The sequence below is a fragment of the Neoarius graeffei genome, chromosome 15 (assembly GCF_027579695.1).
Source record: "Neoarius graeffei isolate fNeoGra1 chromosome 15, fNeoGra1.pri, whole genome shotgun sequence".
NCBI lineage: Eukaryota > Metazoa > Chordata > Actinopteri > Siluriformes > Ariidae > Neoarius > Neoarius graeffei.
This window is the reverse complement of record NC_083583.1, coordinates 35,956,550-35,974,817: the sequence shown is the minus strand read 5'-3', so window position 1 is coordinate 35,974,817 and position 18,268 is coordinate 35,956,550. Positions and strand designations below refer to the sequence as shown.

The window sequence follows — 18,268 nt, the reverse complement described above, 5'->3', positions numbered from 1 at the left end:
TTTTCATCTTTCACAATGACCTAAAAACGTCAACCATTTGGAGTTTGATGTAATTGCATGTCCAATAGTATCTAAATATCGTACACTGAAAAACATGGATGACTGCAGACCTGCTCTTTTCTCTGTAGGGAGATTCTGGAGGCCCATTAGCATGCCGCGAGCCCCGGGGCCGGTGGTTCATAGCTGGAGTGACCAGCTGGGGTCGAGGCTGCGCTCGAAACAGATTCCCCGGGGTTTATACACGTGTCACTGCCATCAGGGAATGGATATCCACATACCTCCCGTTTTAAAGATATTTGTCTTCTTACATACCTCCCATTTTAAAGATGTTTGTCTTCTTACATACTTACTTGAAAAGCTGCATATTTATTTTGTGTATTTATTATTGTTTATGCCAAAATTAAAACCTTTGATTCTACTGGAGCTTGAGAACTTTAAAGCCTGACCTCATGTGGTGAGTTGTATTTTTCCTTATTTTAACAATTAGCCCATTAGCCAAGTCTAAATAAGCATGAAAGCTGCTCGGTCTGATTCAGTTTTAAAAGCAGCACAAATTTAAATAAAAGCAAAAAGCGTGTTGAAATAGTTGAATCAGTGAATGCTTACATGCCATGCTCAAGTACAGCACCAGCAATCAGTGGAAATACAATTGGAATTGTGTTCAGCCCCAATCCTGGTCACCTCTGTCAGGAGGTTATGACTAACCAGCTAATGACCCAAAAAATACAGTAAATCTAGACACAATCAGTTTTGTGATAACCCTGCTGAAATAAAAAGTGATTTAAAATAAAACTATACATAGTTTAAGCTTTAAGCTAAAGGGTGTCAATAATTTTGGAGTCATCTGTTGATTTGATGTTTACCATTACCTGGACATGACTAAATTTTGTCTGCTTTAAAAAAATATGTACTTCGCTTGTGCAAATCAAATTCATGTATGGGCGAGTTTTATCCTAATGTTTGTACTACGGATTACCGTAACATTTGGAATAGAAGAGCTGCTGTAAAAACTCTAAAATGGGAAAATTACAATTAGGATAATAAAAGTATGTACATTGCTTTGCTGTATAAATATTACCATCTGGTAAATATGACCAAATAGTGGCATGAAAGTAGGCTAATTATGTTAAACAAAATAAAATAATGACATTAAGCACTTGGATAACCTATTAAAAGGTTTCAAGTGTGACTGACTGATTGATAATTACCAAGACTGTAAATCCCAAGACTGTCTGTCATCATTTGAACGGTTAAATGAGGCAAAACAAGACTGTTCCCAGAAATCTGACATGCTTTGTACACAATGTAAGCTGCTTTTATTGCAGGATCCATGGTGAAGTGATCAGTGTTTAAACAAACCCACTTTTGTAGTCAGGAGATTGTGTGACAAACCAGAATCTGCCTGCGACAATTGCATTTTGTTTCGATGCAGGCAAGTAAGTAGGGCTGCGTGGCGCGTCCTCGAGAAGAGTCTACAGTTATGAAAAGAGAGACGGTCCTGAATTGTCCATGATGAAAGGAATTAGGTTTGTGGAGCACAAGACGGGAAGACGAGACGACTCTGATCCCGGCGGGAGGGTGTAGTGTCCACACGAGGACAAGTCCGACTAAAGAAGTGCCACTGTGGACACAGGCTTGATTTGACTAACAATCTGCTCAGTCATGACCAATTAAAAAAAAAAAAAAAAAAAACGTTATTTAAACATGCTTACACACTAACGACAGGATTTTAAACACTGATCAAACTTGATTCAGACCTACACTTTAAGGTTTGAAGCTTATTATAGTGATTTTATAAAATCAAGCAAAATGTCCACCAATCATTAACAGAATGAAGAAAAATGTCCTGAAAGATGTTCCCGAGTCGAAAAATCATGGCCTCCAGGTTCCCCTGATGGCTTTCAGCTGTCAGCTTATTGTGTTTTCAGCCCAAAGCCTTTTATCCAGGGATCTGAGTCACAGTGAGGCAGAACAAGCTGGAACGCATGCATCACATACGTGCTCGCTCTCGCTGAAGTCTTGAGTTGTAGGTGCGAGAAACTGTGTTCCAGGCGTCCATATACCGGTCCATGCACATGGCAATGCATTTCTACAAATCAAAAAAATCAATCAATAACATGTATAACATACAAACTAAAGATAATATGAATACACATACTCAGATACAAAGATATCTGTCTGAGCAAATGTAAGTCAGTATGTACGTCAATATAACTGGGTTAGTATGTACTATACACATGCATACTAACTAGTGACGGCCAAATGAGGCTCTGAAGTGCGTATGGAGTATAAGGGGGCGTGTCAGATCAAGCCCCGCTGGGAGGTGTGTATCATTTAGCAGAAAACCACATGACCAATGACAAACGAGGCCTCGGTTGTGATTCACTAAAAGGTTCGTTACTCGAAGTCTCATTCAACAGAGTTCACTAGAGCGACACCAGCCGCTAAGAGAAACCTACAGCATGTTTTATTTTCTACATCACATCAGTGTTCTGACACTTTGCATTATTATTTGCCTGTACTTTGCACAATGTTCCATTTTAAAATAATGTAATAAGCTTTATGGGCCTTTTTTATTTCGTGTCTATTCTTATTTTTACATACACAATCTCTCTTTGTATGAATGTATGCTCAGTATAATTGTGTCAGAGGTAACATTTATGTTTGTGTTCAGTGTTTCTGTGATGGGCCTGTGAGTACTACTGCAGCCGTGCACTGCATGGAGTAACATTTAGGGGAAGCTTTACTGATTTTTGTTCAGGAACAGTCTCATCCCGTGGAAATGAAACGGTCAGGTGTTGGTGTTTTATACCGTACATGCATGTTTGGCAAGCAAAGTTAAAACTACAGGTCGTACCTGTTCTGAATTGTCCAATGTGCTGCCTGGTTTGCCGATGCACTTCTTAAAGCATTTATCCGTCATTCTCTGAAATATATATATGTATTTTAAAAAAAATATCAGTGAAACTTATATAAACACACATATAACACACACACACACACTTTATTTATATATATATATATATATATATATATATATATATATATATATATATATACACACACATATATATATTAATCTTTTATTTGTACTTTAAAAGGTACAAGGAACACAACAGTCAACAATAGAACATATTTACAAGGCAAGGCAAGTTTATTTATATAGCACATTTCATACACAATGGCAGTTCAATGTGCTTTACAGAAGCAAAAACAAAAACAGTAATCAATAGAGAAATAAAATATTAAAATGCCAAAAAGAAAAAGGAGAAAAAGAAAAAGAAACTAGCAGAATAAAATAGAATAAAGTTAAAGTAAATTTAAAACATGCAGAGAAAGTAAAGATTATAAAAAATGTAAAAATATTAATTATTTAACAGAAAGCATCTGAAAACAGCTTGGTCTTTAACCTAGATTTGAAGCTGCCAACAGCAGGAGCATTTTTAATGTCCTCTGGCAGTTGGTTCCATAGCTGTACTGCATAGTAGCTAAAAGCTGCTTCACCACACTTTGTTTTAACAACTGGTTTTAATAGTAAATTTTTCTGCTGCGATCTGGTAGATCTGATTGGGTTAGGCCGCTGCAACATATCAGAGAGGTAATTGGGCCCTGTACCATTTAGAGATTTGTATACCAGCAGCAATACTTTAAAGTCAATTCTGTAGCTTACTGGAAGCCAGTGAAGGGACCTTAGAATTGGAGTAATGTGCTCTGTTCTTTTTGTTCGTGTGAGAACCCTCGCCGCTGCATTTTGAACCAGCTGAAGTTGTTTGATGGTCTTTTTTGGCAGGCCTGTGAAAAGCCCATTGCAGTAATCAACCCTACTAGAGATGAAGGCATGTATTAGTTTTTCCAGATCATGTTTTGACATAAGTCCTCTTAGTTTGGAAATGTTTTTTAGGTGATAAAATGCTGTTTTAGTGATTGCTTTCATGTGACTGTCAAAGTTTAGCTCGCTGTCAATGAAAACACCAAGATTTTTAACCATTTCTTTAGTTTTAATCCCTTTTGTGTCAAGAATAGTGGTAATCCTGAGTCTTTCATCTTTTTTTCCAAATAGAATTACTTCTGTTTTATCTGTGTTCAGCTGAAGAAAATTTTGTGACATCCAGCTATTGATTTGATCGATACACTGGTAGAGACATTCAAGGGGGGCATAGTCATTTGGTGATAGAGCAAAATAAATTTGGGTATCATCTGCATAGCAGTGATACAAAATTGAATTTTTATTGATAATTTGCCCAAGTGGGAGCATATAAAGGTTGAAAAGTAATGGTCCAAGAATCGACCCCTGGGGGACACCACAGGTCAAGGGCATTGACGTTGAGGAACAATTTCCCAGGGTAACAAAGAAGCTTCTATCTTTTAAAAACAACAATAAGCACACGTACAAGTTAATCAGAGCATATGTTATTGACAATATCATATGTCATCAGTGAAGCCCTGAATAACAGGCTGAGAAACAAGTTCATTATAAACATTAAAAAACTTTTTGATTGTTTCTTATTTTCCCGTTATTTTAAATTTAAGGGAAATTATTTCACCAAACACCACTAAATAAAAACTCTCAAAAACAGTTTAAGCAAACCCTTGAAAAACACTTGAAAAAAAAAAGTGTATGTTAAGTATGTGGTACAGACTCCAAACTTGTGGTCATTATCTCCAAACTTCTTAATATCTAGAACCTGTTTATTAATTAATAAACATTTTGAAAAATTATTTATTTCAAGGCCTCCCCCACTGCTTTCTGTCGCTCTGACTACGTCACAGTCACTGTTGCGCTGATTGGTCAGAGCGTTGGCCTATACGCACAGAGACAGTTTGAAAGACAGCGGGTTGTTCCTCCCACACCGTTCGGAAATGTCTACGAGCGAGGCCAGACTAAATATTCACATTTAGTCTGGCTTGCCAGGCTAGAACAATACTGAACTCATCAAAATTATGAAATAACATATGGAATTATATGGTAAACAAAAGTGTGTTAAAAAAAGTTTCATCTTTTAGATTCTTCAAAGTCGTCACTATTTACCTTGATAACAGCTTTGCACACTATTGGCATTATCTGAACCAGCTTCATGAGGTCGTCACCTGGAATGCTTCTCAATTAACAGGTGTGTCTTTTCAAAAATGGAATTTCTTGCCTTCTTAATGCATTTGACACCATCAACCAGTAAAGAGTAAATAATACAGTAAATAGCCCTGTTCGACAACTGTAGTAATTCATATTATGTCAAGAACCACACAACTAAGTAAAGAGAAATAACAGTCATTACTTTAAGACACGAAGTGTCTTTTAGTTAATTAAAATAAAGAAAAAAAAGACATCGAATTTACACACTAGTATATGCGCAATCTTAAAACAGTGCTTCTATTATTTATTAGTGGAAGGAATAATGGGATGAAAAATGTAATGTTGGAGAACTAGTTGATGAGGATGTCTCAACTGCCAACAAGTCTAGCTCTTCTTTAATTTGTATGCCTTAAATACCTTTAAAATGTAATTCAAACAGGAAGGAAAATATTAAAGGAACTAAAACTAGCCAAATACATCCCAGTGAACCATGTTTAATGCTAACGAGCTGCTACTATAGAGCAAGATATATGTTCTAGAGGGCAGCACGGTGGTGTAGTGGTTCGCACTATCGCCTCACAGCAAGAAGGTTCTGGGTTTGAGCCCAGTGGCTGGCGAGGGCCTTTCTGTGCGGAGTTTGCATGTTCTCCCCGTGTCTGCGTGGGTTTCCTCCGGGTGCTCCGGTTTCCCCCACAGTCCAAAGACATGCAGTTAATGTGGGGCAGCCTTGGGCTGAAGTGCCCTTGAGCAGGGTACCTGACCGCTCCCTGGGCGCTCTGGTGTGGCTGCCCACTGCTCTGGGTGTGTGCGCGTGTGTGTGTTCACTGCTTCAGATGGGTTAAATGCAGAGGATGAATTTCACTGTGCATGTGACAAATAAAGGTTTCTTCTTCTTCATTTAATCAGGGAAATAAAAGGCTAGTACAGGATGAGTCATCAAAAAAGTTAATCATGTTGCTGAAAGTGATGAACTATAAAATTAAATCAAGAATATCTCAGATTTTTGGTATTTTTTTCTAGACCTAGTATCAAATTAGGGCCCGTAACACAAAGAGACAGGGCAAAAAGCTCAAACAACAAATCTAATTTTAAAACACAAAACTACACAATAATACACAGAGTAATGAGCACAGAACTGGAGCTTCCCTCCCTCTATATACATACTATATTATTATGAAGGAGTAGGTGTGTTCAAAAGTTTGACAGGCGTGCACGCGCGCACACAACCAGTCAAAAGTTTGGACACAGCTTCTAAGTCAATGGTTTTTTTCCTACATTTTTATTAATCATAAAAAACACGTCATGTCTTAACGTAATGATGGATGTCATTTCTCTTTACTTAGTTGAGCAGTTCTTGACATAATATGGATTACTACAGTTGTGGAATCAGGCTATTTACTGTATATTATTTACAAGAATGAATGAACCCTTTATTGTCACTGTTACCAGTGAAATTGACCATCAACCTGTCCTTACAGAGGGGGAACAGGACAGGAAGACAGGGATAAAAGAAAAAAAGGAAAGATGAGGAAAAAAAAAAGAACACCCCCCCACTATGCTCCTATCAGGAGTACAGTGTTGGAACATTTAAAATTGTAGAGCGGTGGCTACAATTATTGACAGTCCATAATTATCGACACCTTTTCAGATTTACCAATAAAAAACTATTTTATAAAGGTGAGTTTCAGTTACAACAGTTATTATTGGTTAATCAATCAACCGGAAGGACCCCCCTGATCTTGTTGTCTGACAGCTCGTTACCTGAGATGGAATTTTTTTTTTTACCACGATCAGCAATTTGAGGAAAACCCATACGTTATCATCGCAGGTAAGCACGGTGGAAAGATTATGGGCATGTTTTTACTTCTCAAATTCACCGATATTTCATGATCCCCTTGTCGAAACCTACTTTATTTCTTACTCTTTCATTTGACAGTCAGCGTTTTGTATCTAAACATGCGTTTGAGAAGTCACGTGAGGTGTCGATAATAGTGATCACTTTCACCGGCGTCCACCATTATCGACACCCTGTGGAATTAAGTGACATTTACAACTGCTATGGATTAGCCTGGGAAATCCCATGCTGCTTTGCACAATCGTTCCGATCTGAAAAGACAGCATGGAAACTGTGGTCTAAAGGCTCGCCTGAGTTAGGGAGCCAGTCAGAGAGTGGGGAGGGGTGGAAAGACGGTGACGCGTACTACTCGACAAACGGAAGCTTGTAGTTTATTTGGGACTGTTTACAGATCACATTTAACATGGCGGCGAGCGATACGAACCAAACTTTCGATCAAGCTTTAGACACTGTTCTGAATAGTTTAGAGCGAAAGTTTGTTTTAAAAAAAGAACAGCGTTTGGCGTTACAGTCTATTTTTGTTTTGCCTTCTCTTTCTCTTTCCTTCTCTTCTTCGCCTCTTCGTCGCTCTAACTACGTCACCGGGTACAACTGCCATGATTGGCCATGGGCTACGTATACGCCAAATGATAGACATTTGCAACGTTCAATAAACGGCCGTTGACAATCGTAAACCACACCTCCTCTACGAGAAATTCAATAGGCGGATTCCAGACCATATTTCACTTGTGATATGGTCTGGTGTTAACCAGACTAGCTATGGATCGATCTTTGTGTAACATTACTGAAGTAGATGAAGTACTTTAAAAAAAAAAAAAAAGTACTGTGATTTATATTTTTTTCTGATTCAGAACAGAATGTTTATAGAGGATTTGGAATCTGATTGCAATAAATAGAATTAGACCAGAATTAAATTCCTAGCATATAAAAAGTTACACGCTTGAAATATTCAGATTTTCCTATTCTATTCAGAAATTTTTTTTTTTTGCAGTTTGTTGTAAGTATCCACCACATATTACAATATCAGTAGACATTTTATATTTTGGTTTGAGGAATGACAGGCGACCTTTGACCTGGATTTTCATGTGGTTACAATGTCCATTGCCTGTTGATATTTATTGGTAAACTACAAATTAATACAAACAACAACAAATGATTAACAAAATGTGATCTACAAAAAACACTTAAAAAGTGGAACAGAAAGATTTTCTGACACAGGCTAAACATTATCAGTTCATTTGTTTACAATCATTAGAATCACTTCCTCATTTACGTAAAACACAGACATCTATATATTTATATAAAAGATATTTTGTACTAAATATAAGTCTATGTAAAACAAATTTTAAATAAAAACTATGTTTTGTTAACTTAATACCACCTACTGATTATTTTATTATAAATAATCATCTGGGTGTCAATAATTGTGGATCAGTGTCACGTGATCTGATACGCCAAGTAATCGGGAATCAACTTTTTTTCCTCTAGTGGAAGTATGAGTAATTATCCATGCACAATTTACGTACTGAAAGTCTTTTCTACTTTTGCAATGGCCAAAAGATCGTTAAGGTGTCGATACTTGTAGCCGCTGCTTCTTAACACATTAAGAAGGCCAGAAATTGCACTAATTAAATTTTGACGAGGCAAACCTGTTAATTGAAAAGCATTCCAGGTGAACATATTTTCCACATTTAATTTCATAGTTTTGATGTCTTCAGTATTGTTCTACAATGTAGAAAAGAGTCAAAATACAGAAAAACCTATGACTGAGTCGGGGTGTACAAACTTTTGACTGGTAGAAGAAGAAGAAACCTTTATTTGTCACATGCACACTTCAAACACAGTGAGATTCATCCTCTGCATTTAACCCATCTGAAGCAGTGAGCACACGCGCGCACACACCCAGAGCAGTGGGCAGCCACACTACAGCGCCTGGGGAGCAGTCAGGGGTTCGGTACCTCGCTCAAGGGCACTTCAGCCCAAGGCCACCACACGTTAACCTAACTGCATGTCTTTGGACTGTGGGGGAAACCGGAGCACCCGGAGGAAACCCACGCAGACACGGGGAGAACATGCAAACTCCACACAGAAAGGCCCTCGCCAGCCGCTGGGTTCGAACCCAGAACCTTCTTGCTGTGAGGCGACAGCGCTAACCACTACACCACCATGCCACCCCACAAATCAAGGTTCCCGCTGGAGCTCGTCATTGACGAACATAATCCATCAGTGACGAAGAAAAAATTACTAGCGGCCGTCACAGTGACGAATGTACGTCATCATTATCATAAATCACGTTTTCTAGAAATCCCTCCACAAATCCCTGCTGGAATCTAACCCCAGTGAAGAGATGGCGGGAAGCCGGAGTGTAAACAATGAGCGCATGCTCATTGTTTACACTCATTCTAATAAAAGTCAACTCCACATAATGACCAAATGAGCACCAAACTTTTGACCAATCACAGCGCGTCTTACTCGGCCAGGTGTGACGGTGTAATTATCTCTGTGGGAACCGAACCATAGCGCAGTCTAAGCTGAAGAAGGTTTTTTTGAGCGAGCTTCTTCAAGCACTGAAGATGATTTAAAGGAACAGTCCACCGTACTTCCATAATGAAATATGCTCTTATCTGAATTGAGACGAGCTGCTCCGTACCTCTCCGAGCTTTGCGCGACCTCCCAGTCAGTCAGACGCAGTCAGGCACGCTGTCACTCCTGTTAGCAATGTAGCTAGGCTCAGCATGGCCAATGGTATTTTTTGGGGCTGTAGTTAGATGCGACCAAACTCTTCCGCGTTTTTCCTGTTTACATAGGTTTATATGACCAGTGATATGAAACAAGTTCAGTTACACAAATTGAAACGTAGCGATTTTCTATGCTATGGAAAGTCCGCACTATAATGACAGGCGTACTAGCACCTTCTGCGCGCTTCGGCAGCGCATTGATACGGAGCTCAGATATCAATGCGCTGCCGAAGCGCGCAGGTGTTAGTACGCCTGTCATTATAGTGCGGACTTTCCATAGCATAGAAAATCGCTACATTTCAATTTGTGTAACTGAACTTGTTTCATATCACTGGTCATATAAACCTATGTAAACAGGAAAAACGCGGAAGAGTTTGGTCGCATCTAACTACAGCCCCAAAAAATACCATTGGCCATGCTGAGCCTAGCTACATTGCTAACAGGAGTGACAGCGCGTCTGACTGCGTCTGACTGACTGGGAGGTCGCGCAAAGCTCGGAGAGGTACGGAGCAGCTCGTCTCAATTCAGATAAGAGCACATTTCATTATGGAAGTACGGTGGACTGTTCCTTTAAGGGCTGAAACAGGCACGGGGGAGACACACTCAGGGCCCCTACTGTCCCCGAGCACATCGGACAGTGTCAGTATTATAGGGGTCGGTTTATTTAAAAAAAAAAAAATTATATACATATGCGCCAAAGTGAAAGTGCTGTCAGCCGGCAACCTACTGAAGGGAGCTGCATTTCGAGCACCATGGCACGTCGAGTCCCCACGGTTCGGCCCCATCACTTGGGCTATGGCCCCCGGGGTATTTTCACCCTCAAAAAAGTAAGAGATTAATAGAAAACAACTGACTGGGATGTCATCTGAGATTTAGAATTTTGTAATATAGTAATTTAGGTTAGAGTTTGTGTCTTTGTGGTCCTAAAGGAGAGAGAGGTGTCAGTGAGAAATTATATTTTATTGAACTGATGATGAATTTGACTAGTGATTATTTAAGTCAATTGACACATGCCTCAGTTTCCTGAGACAATATGGGTGTTGTCGATAATTTAAAAATAAGACAGAAACTGAAGTATACATTAAAATTTAAAGAGCGCAGTGCAAAATAATAATACAGATGTCAATCTTTGTGTGTGTGGGTGATCTTGACTTGTAATATTAGATTTCACCTCCAACCTATCGATGCCAATCTCGCATAAAAAGAAAAAGCAAGCCTGAGAAAAACTTGACTGACCCCTGGTCCTTTCAACAGCTGGAACAGAAAGGGCCCTGTGGCGAACTAACGCTATGCTGTAAACCGCGGTGTCATTCATTATAAATCGACGGGAAAATTGGATTCCTTCACTGCTGGTTGGTCCAAAACTCTTCTCGACTCTGTTCAATTGTAAATCAAGCTTTGTGTTGAAGTAAAGGCGAATATCTCTCTTGAATAATTCCCTGCTAAAATAACCTTCAGTAAGCTCAAACAAAAGAGGTTTATTTTAACTTAATGGTGCACAGGGAGCCCAAAATCAAGTCTTTCTAATTAGAGTCTGGAGTGGAGACCAAATTTTATATGTAATGGAGAGATCTGTGTCTGTACAAATATTTGAATTGTACCAGTTTGGTTGGTATAAACCTGCATTAAGTTCACTTTGATAAGTCAGTAACTAAGAAAAAAAAAAAAAGACCAAGAAAAAGTAAAGAATACTTATTGAACTTTATTTTTCAATGAAAAAAGTAAATATTTTTCAGAACCCAGGGGAACCACACACACTTTCTATAGCCTTTTAAAAAATGTATTTTCAAAAACAAAATATACACGCCTAATTAATATAAAGTACTTCAAACTGTGGTGAATCATTTTAAAACTGGAAAAAACCCTGTGTTATATAATAATGACTTAAATAATGTCGTATTGTCATACAACCCCGGTTCCAAAAAAGTTGGGACAAAGTACAAATTGTAAATAAAAACGGAATGCAATAATTTACAAATCTGAAAAACTGATATTGTATACACAATAGAACATAGACAACATATCAAATGTCAAAAGTGAGACGTTTTGAAATTTCATGCCAAATATTGGCTCATTTGAAATTTCATGACAGCAACACATCTCAAAAAAGTTGGGACAGGGCAATAAGAGGCTGGAAAAGTTAAAGGTACAAAAAAGGAACAGCTGGAGGACCAAATTGCAACTCATTAGGTCAATTGGCAATAGGTCATTAACATGACTGGGTATAAAAAGAGCATCTTGGAGTGGCAGCGGCTCTCAGAAGTAAAGATGGGAAGAGGATCACCAATCCCCCTAAGGCCCTGTCCACACGGCAACGGATTCAGGTGACTCCGATACAATTGCTTATCGTTTAGGCCTGGCGTCCACACGGCACCGGCGTTTTGGGTGCCCAAAACGCAATCTTTTTGAGAACAGGTTCCAGAGTGGAAAGATCTGGCAACGTTGCCGTTGTGAAGTCGTCTGGATGAGTAGAACGGATTTGTTTACGATGACATCACAACCACATGACTGAGTGCTTCACGCCGGGTAGAAGTGTAACGAACTCGATGTGAGTTGTCAAATCCTATAACTTGGTTCATGAAACACGCTTACAAAATATTTTCACTGTGAATATTTATTGTGTAATGGTGCAAAGTGACAGAGAGAGAGACTCTGCCCTTAGGGCAGAGTCAATCCCGCCAGCAAAATAGGGGAAAAAAAAAGGAGCGATCTCACCTCTTCAGATGTGGGTTTAAGTCCTAAATACATTCCTCAAAAAAGGCGTAGAAGAAATTAATCCATCAACGTGTATCATTCAATTTATTCCGGACCATTAAAGACACCGCCTTCCGCATAGAATCATACGTCATCCTCGCCGCCATATTGGATAGGTCAAAGCGGAGAATAAAGATTCATGTGCTGCGTTTAACTGTACCAACAGGTTTACCATCCAAACGAGATCATATGGGATTACCTTTCACAGGTGAGAAACAACAAATTAATCCATCAACGTGTATCATTCAATTTATTCCGGACCATTAAAGACGCCGCCTTCCGCGTAGAATCATACGTCATCCTCGCCGCCATTTTGGAGAGGTCAAAGCGGAGAATAAAGATTAGCTGCGTTTAACTGTACCAACAGGTTTACCGTCCAAACGAGATCACATGGGATTACCTTTCACAGGTGAGACTGGAAAAATACTTTTCATTGTATTTGGTCATTATAATGTAATTTTACAAACAGATTTTCCTGACTTTATGGCTAATATGAAGTCTCACGCATAATAGTTTATGCGCATGCGTCCTTACTTCTATTGTTCTGGTGTCTCCGAAGGGACCGTCTTACAGCGCCCCTAGAGGTGTGGCATGTGTATTGCATCGTTTTCAGCAAGCGTTGTGTTGCCATATGGACCTGATATTTTACTGACTGTTGCCCATTTGGAGGCGATATATTTTTAAATAACATCTCGTTGCCGTTGTCGTGTGGATGTAGCCTAATTCTGCGCCGACAATTAGTGGAGCAATATCAGAAAGGAGTTCGACAGTGTAAAATTGCAAAGAGTTTGAACATATCATCATCTACAGTGCATAATATCATCAAAAGATTCAGAGAATCTGGAAGAATCTCTGTGCGTAAGGGTCAAGGCCGGAAAACCATACTGGGTGCCCGTGATCTTCGGGCCCTTAGACGGCACTGCATCACATACAGGCATGCTTCTGCATTGGAAATCACAAAATGGGCTCAGGAATATTTCCAGAGAACATTATCTGTGAACACAATTCACCGTCCCATCCGCCGTTGCCAGCTAAAACTCTATAGTTCAAAGAAGACGTCGTATCTAAACATGATCCAGAAGCACAGACATCTTCTCTGGGCCAAGCCTCATTTAAAATGGACTGTGGCAAAGTGGAAAACTGTTCTGTGGTCAGACGAATCAAAATTTGAAGTTCTTTATGGAAATCAGGGACGCCGTGTCATTCGGACTAAAGAGGAGAAGGACGACCCGAGTTGTTATCAGCGCTCAGTTCAGAAGCCTGCATCTCTGATGGTATGGGGTTGCATTAGTGCGTGTGGCATGGGCAGCTTACACATCTGGAAAGACACCATCAATGCTGAAAGGTATATCCAGGTTCTAGAGCAACATATGCTCCCATCCAGACGACGTCTCTTTCAGGGAAGACCTTGCATTTTCCAACATGACAATGCCAAACCACATACTGCATCAATTACAGCATCATGGCTGCGTAGAAGAAGGGTCCGGGTACTGAACTGGCCAGCCTGCAGTCCAGATCTTTCACCCATAGAAAACATTTGGCGCATCATAAAACGGAAGATACAACAAAAAAGACCTAAGACAGTTGAGCAACTAGAATCCTACATTAGACCAGAATGGGTTAACATTCCTATCCCTAAACTTGAGCAACTTGTCTCCTCAGTCCCCAGACGTTTACAGACTGTTGTAAAGAGAAAAGGGGATGTCTCACAGTGGGAAACATGGCCTTGTCCCAACTTTTTTGAGATGTGTTGTTGTCATGAAAATTAAAATCACCTAATTTTTCTCTTTAAATGATACATTTTCTCAGTTTAAACATTTGATATGTCATCTATGTTCTATTCTGAATAAAATATGGAATTTTGAAACTTCCACATCATTGCATTCCGTTTTTATTTACAATTTGTACTTTGTCCCAACTTTTTTGGAATCGGGGTTGTACATTAAGTTATTATTTATGCACTGACAGTATGAGCCTTATTTAATGATTTCAGCATACATGTTCATTCAGTAGCCTCAAAACTCAAGTAACAAAAACCCTTACAACATTTGAAGCATGTTTAAAATTAAAATGATGTGACTTTTACCCCAAAGGACGTTTAGTTAGCCATTGAGGTAGCTAAGCTAACCACGACACCGACCTGCAGCAGCTCCTGAGCGTTCGCCACCGCTATCTGCACCTTCACCTGCTCCATAATGGCGCCCGTGTCCATCTTCCCAGGTCCTGATCCGGAGGAAAAATCTGATCCAAAGCTATCCATCTTTTTTAAATTAAATTAATTTTTAATAAATAATGTATAATAAACTAAGACAGAACTACACTTCACCGGGCGCTCTACTGACTTCACACATGTGAACGTTTCATCAATGACCTTGAGATGCACCGGAAGTACTACTGACACAGTTTCCGAGTAGTATGGATGATCGGAAATGTAGTCATTTATAAGGTCGCTTTAATGAGGACACACACAATGTTATTTTTATACTACAATATAGCAAGACAGATAGAAAAATTCCCAACCTGGTAGATTCTTCTACCAACTTGAACCAAATTTTAAAACACATACCACATGTAACGGCCAAAGTAGAATTCATATAGATGTGAATTACAATTTATGTTAAAAAGTATATATAATTTCATTTGAGTGTGTAATTTCATATAAGTAGTTTATTTCATGATTAAGATGATGAATAATATGTGGCAAGGTTAAAAGAATTTGAATCAGAATTCATATGTTAAGAATTAGAACAAGAATTAGAACTGTCTCACACTTCTCAAGAATTAGAATTAGAATTCATTCAGCTATATAAGAACGGTCTCACGCTTCTCAGGGGAGATCTCGAGAAGCCGTGGAAGCGAACAGTTTTTCTTTCCTGACACTCTGACTCACCGACTCTCTGTATCTTAGAACCTTTGTAATTGTTAAACGAGGATTAAAGTTCAACTTTCAAGACGTTTCAAGTGGATTTATTGCAAGGCACACGAACACAGAGTGGAAACAGTTACTTTGGGACAGAGACTTTGTCAGCGTAAGCTATAGCACTTTTCTCAAGGTCTCACTACGAAACAAACAAAGGATAATTACAAGATTTAGATTTGGAAAATGTCTACTTAATGATACACAATCTCATCTCATTATCTGTAGCCGCTTTATCCTGTTCTACAGGGTCGCAGGCAAGCTGGAGCCTATCCCAGCTGACTACGGGCGAAAGGCGGGGTACACCCTGGACAAGTCGCCAGGTCATCACAGGGCTGACACAGAGACACAGACAACCATTCACACCTACGGTCAATTTAGAGTCACCAGTTAACCTAACCTGCATGTCTTTGGACTGTGGGGGAAACCGGAGCACCCGGAGGAAACCCACGCGGACACGGGGAGAACATGCAAACTCCACACACGTCAGCCACGGGGCTCAAACCCGGACCTTCTTGCTGTGAGGCGACAGCGCTAACCACTACACCACCGTGCCGCCCCATGATACACAATTCTCATCTCATTATCTCTAGCCGCTTTATCCTGTTCTACAGGGTCGCAGGCAAGCTGGAGCCTATCCCAGCTGACTACGGGCGAAAGGCGGGGTACACCCTGGACAAGTCGCCAGGTCATCACAGGGCTGACACAGAGACACAGACAACCATTCACACCTACGGTCAATTTAGAGTCACCAGTTAACCTAACCTGCATGTCTTTGGACTGTGGGGGAAACCGGAGCACCCGGAGGAAACCCACGCGGACACGGGGAGAACATGCAAACTCCACACACGTCAGCCACGGGGCTCAAACCCGGACCTTCTTGCTGTGAGGCGACAGCGCTAACCACTACACCACCGTACCGCCCCATGATACACAATTCTCATCTCATTATCTCTAGCCGCTTTATCCTGTTCTACAGGGTCGCAGGCAAGCTGGAGCCTATCCCAGCTGACTACGGGCGAAAGGCGGGGTACACCCTGGACAAGTCGCCAGGTCATCACAGGGCTGACACAGAGACACAGACAACCATTCACACCTACGGTCAATTTAGAGTCACCAGTTAACCTAACCTGCATGTCTTTGGACTGTGGGGGAAACCGGAGCACCCGGAGGAAACCCACGCGGACACGGGGAGAACATGCAAACTCCACACACGTCAGCCACGGGGCTCAAACCCGGACCTTCTTGCTGTGAGGCGACAGCGCTAACCACTACACCACCGTGCCGCCCCATGATACACAATTCTCATCTCATTATCTCTAGCCGCTTTATCCTGTTCTACAGGGTCGCAGGCAAGCTGGAGCCTATCCCAGCTGACTACGGGCGAAAGGCGGGGTACACCCTGGACAAGTCACCAGGTCATCACAGGGCTGACACATAGACACAGACAACCATTCACACTCACATTCACACCTACGCTCAATTTAGAGTCACCAGTTAACCTAACCTGCATGTCTTTGGACTGTGGGGGAAACCGGAGCACCCGGAGGAAACCCACGCGGACACGGGGAGAACATACAAACTCCGCACAGAAAGGCCCTCGCCGGCCACGGGGCTCGAACCCGGACCTTCTTGCTGTGAGCTGACGGCGCTAACCACTACACCACCGTGCCGCCCCATGATACACAATTTCTTTTTTTTTTTTTAAATAACCTCCGGCGGCACGGTGGTGTAGTGGTTAGCGCTGTCGCCTCACAGCAAGAAGGTCCTGGGTTCGAGCCCCGGGGCCGGCGAGGGCCTTTCTGTGTGGAGTTTGCATGTTCTCCCCGTGTCCGCGTGGGTTTCCTCCGGGTGCTCCGGTTTCCCCCACAGTCCAAAGACATGCAGGTTAGGTTAACTGGTGACTCTAAATTGACCATAGGTGTGAATGTGAGTGTGAATGGTTGTCTGTGTCTCTGTGTCAGCCCTGTGATGACCTGGCGACTTGTCCAGGGTGTACCCCGCCTTTCGCCCGTAGTCAGCTGGGATAGGCTCCAGCTTGCCTGCGACCCTGTAGAAGGATAAAGCGGCTAGAGATAATGAGATGGGAATGAGATGAAATAACCTCCAACCAATGTACAACTTGTGGTGTAAAAGAAAATGTCAAACAACTGCTTCTAGATTGTATCAAATATCCAAACTTTCATGATAAAATTATTCAAAAAATGAGAAATAAACAATTAGAAATTAATATTAAAAATGTATTTTTTACATAAAGAATTTTATCATCATGAACAAGTCGACTCTGTTAGATGTCATTCTTACAAACACCCCGCATAAATATACTGCTGTTGGTATATTTTGTAATATCAGTGACCATTGTACAATTGCTTGTGTCAGGAATTGTAAGCCTCCAAAAACTATTTCAAGATATGTCTTCAAACGGGACTACAAACATTTTAATGAACAGGCTTTCCTGCACGATGTTTTTCATAGTGATTTGCATTATGTGTGCAATATGACTGATGTTGAACAGGCTTGGGACTTTTTTAAATTAACTTTTCTTTCTTTAATTAACAAACATGCCCCAATGAGATCTTTTAGAATAAGTGGTAAAAACAATCCTTGGTTTAAAGATGACATTGCTGTGGCCATTAGAGAAAGGGACAGGGCTTGGGCAATTGCTAAGAAACATAATGACCCCACGCTGTGGTTGGACTACAGGATTCTTAGAAACCGCTGTACAAGATTAGTGAAGAACGCAAAAAGTAGTTATTACCTTGAAATGATAAATGAAAATTTAAATGACCCTAAAAAGTTTTGGAAGCTGATCAAATCTACTGAAGGTACAATTACGCCACCTACCCTTCCAAACTCTCTTACATGTAGCAAGGGGGAAATTATAGGGAAGCAAAACATTGTGAACGCTTTTAATGAACATTTTATAAATGCAG

General features: G+C 40.5%; 2 protein-coding genes across 2 annotated transcripts in view; one reads left to right on the top strand and one right to left on the bottom strand.

Annotated features, from left to right (window-relative positions):
• tmprss9 (transmembrane serine protease 9) overlaps positions 1–340 on the top strand; it is a 32,296-nt gene extending 31,956 nt beyond the window's left edge. Inside the window, exon 16 of the mRNA XM_060941204.1 lies at positions 129–340. Coding sequence (XP_060797187.1) covers positions 129–290 — 162 coding nt within the window. The 3' untranslated portion in view covers positions 291–340. The remainder of the gene's footprint in view (positions 1–128) is intronic.
• A 953-nt stretch (positions 341–1,293) lies between these two features.
• On the bottom strand, positions 1,294–14,790 carry timm13 (translocase of inner mitochondrial membrane 13 homolog (yeast)). The gene is made up of 3 exons (XM_060940497.1): positions 14,559–14,790; positions 2,858–2,926; positions 1,294–2,089 (listed from the first exon to the last, which is right to left on the bottom strand). The coding sequence occupies exons 1-3, from the start codon at positions 14,676–14,678 to the stop codon at positions 1,991–1,993; spliced, it is 288 nt and encodes a 95-aa protein (XP_060796480.1). The 5' UTR covers positions 14,679–14,790; the 3' UTR covers positions 1,294–1,990.
• Positions 14,791–18,268: the final 3,478 nt, after the last annotated feature.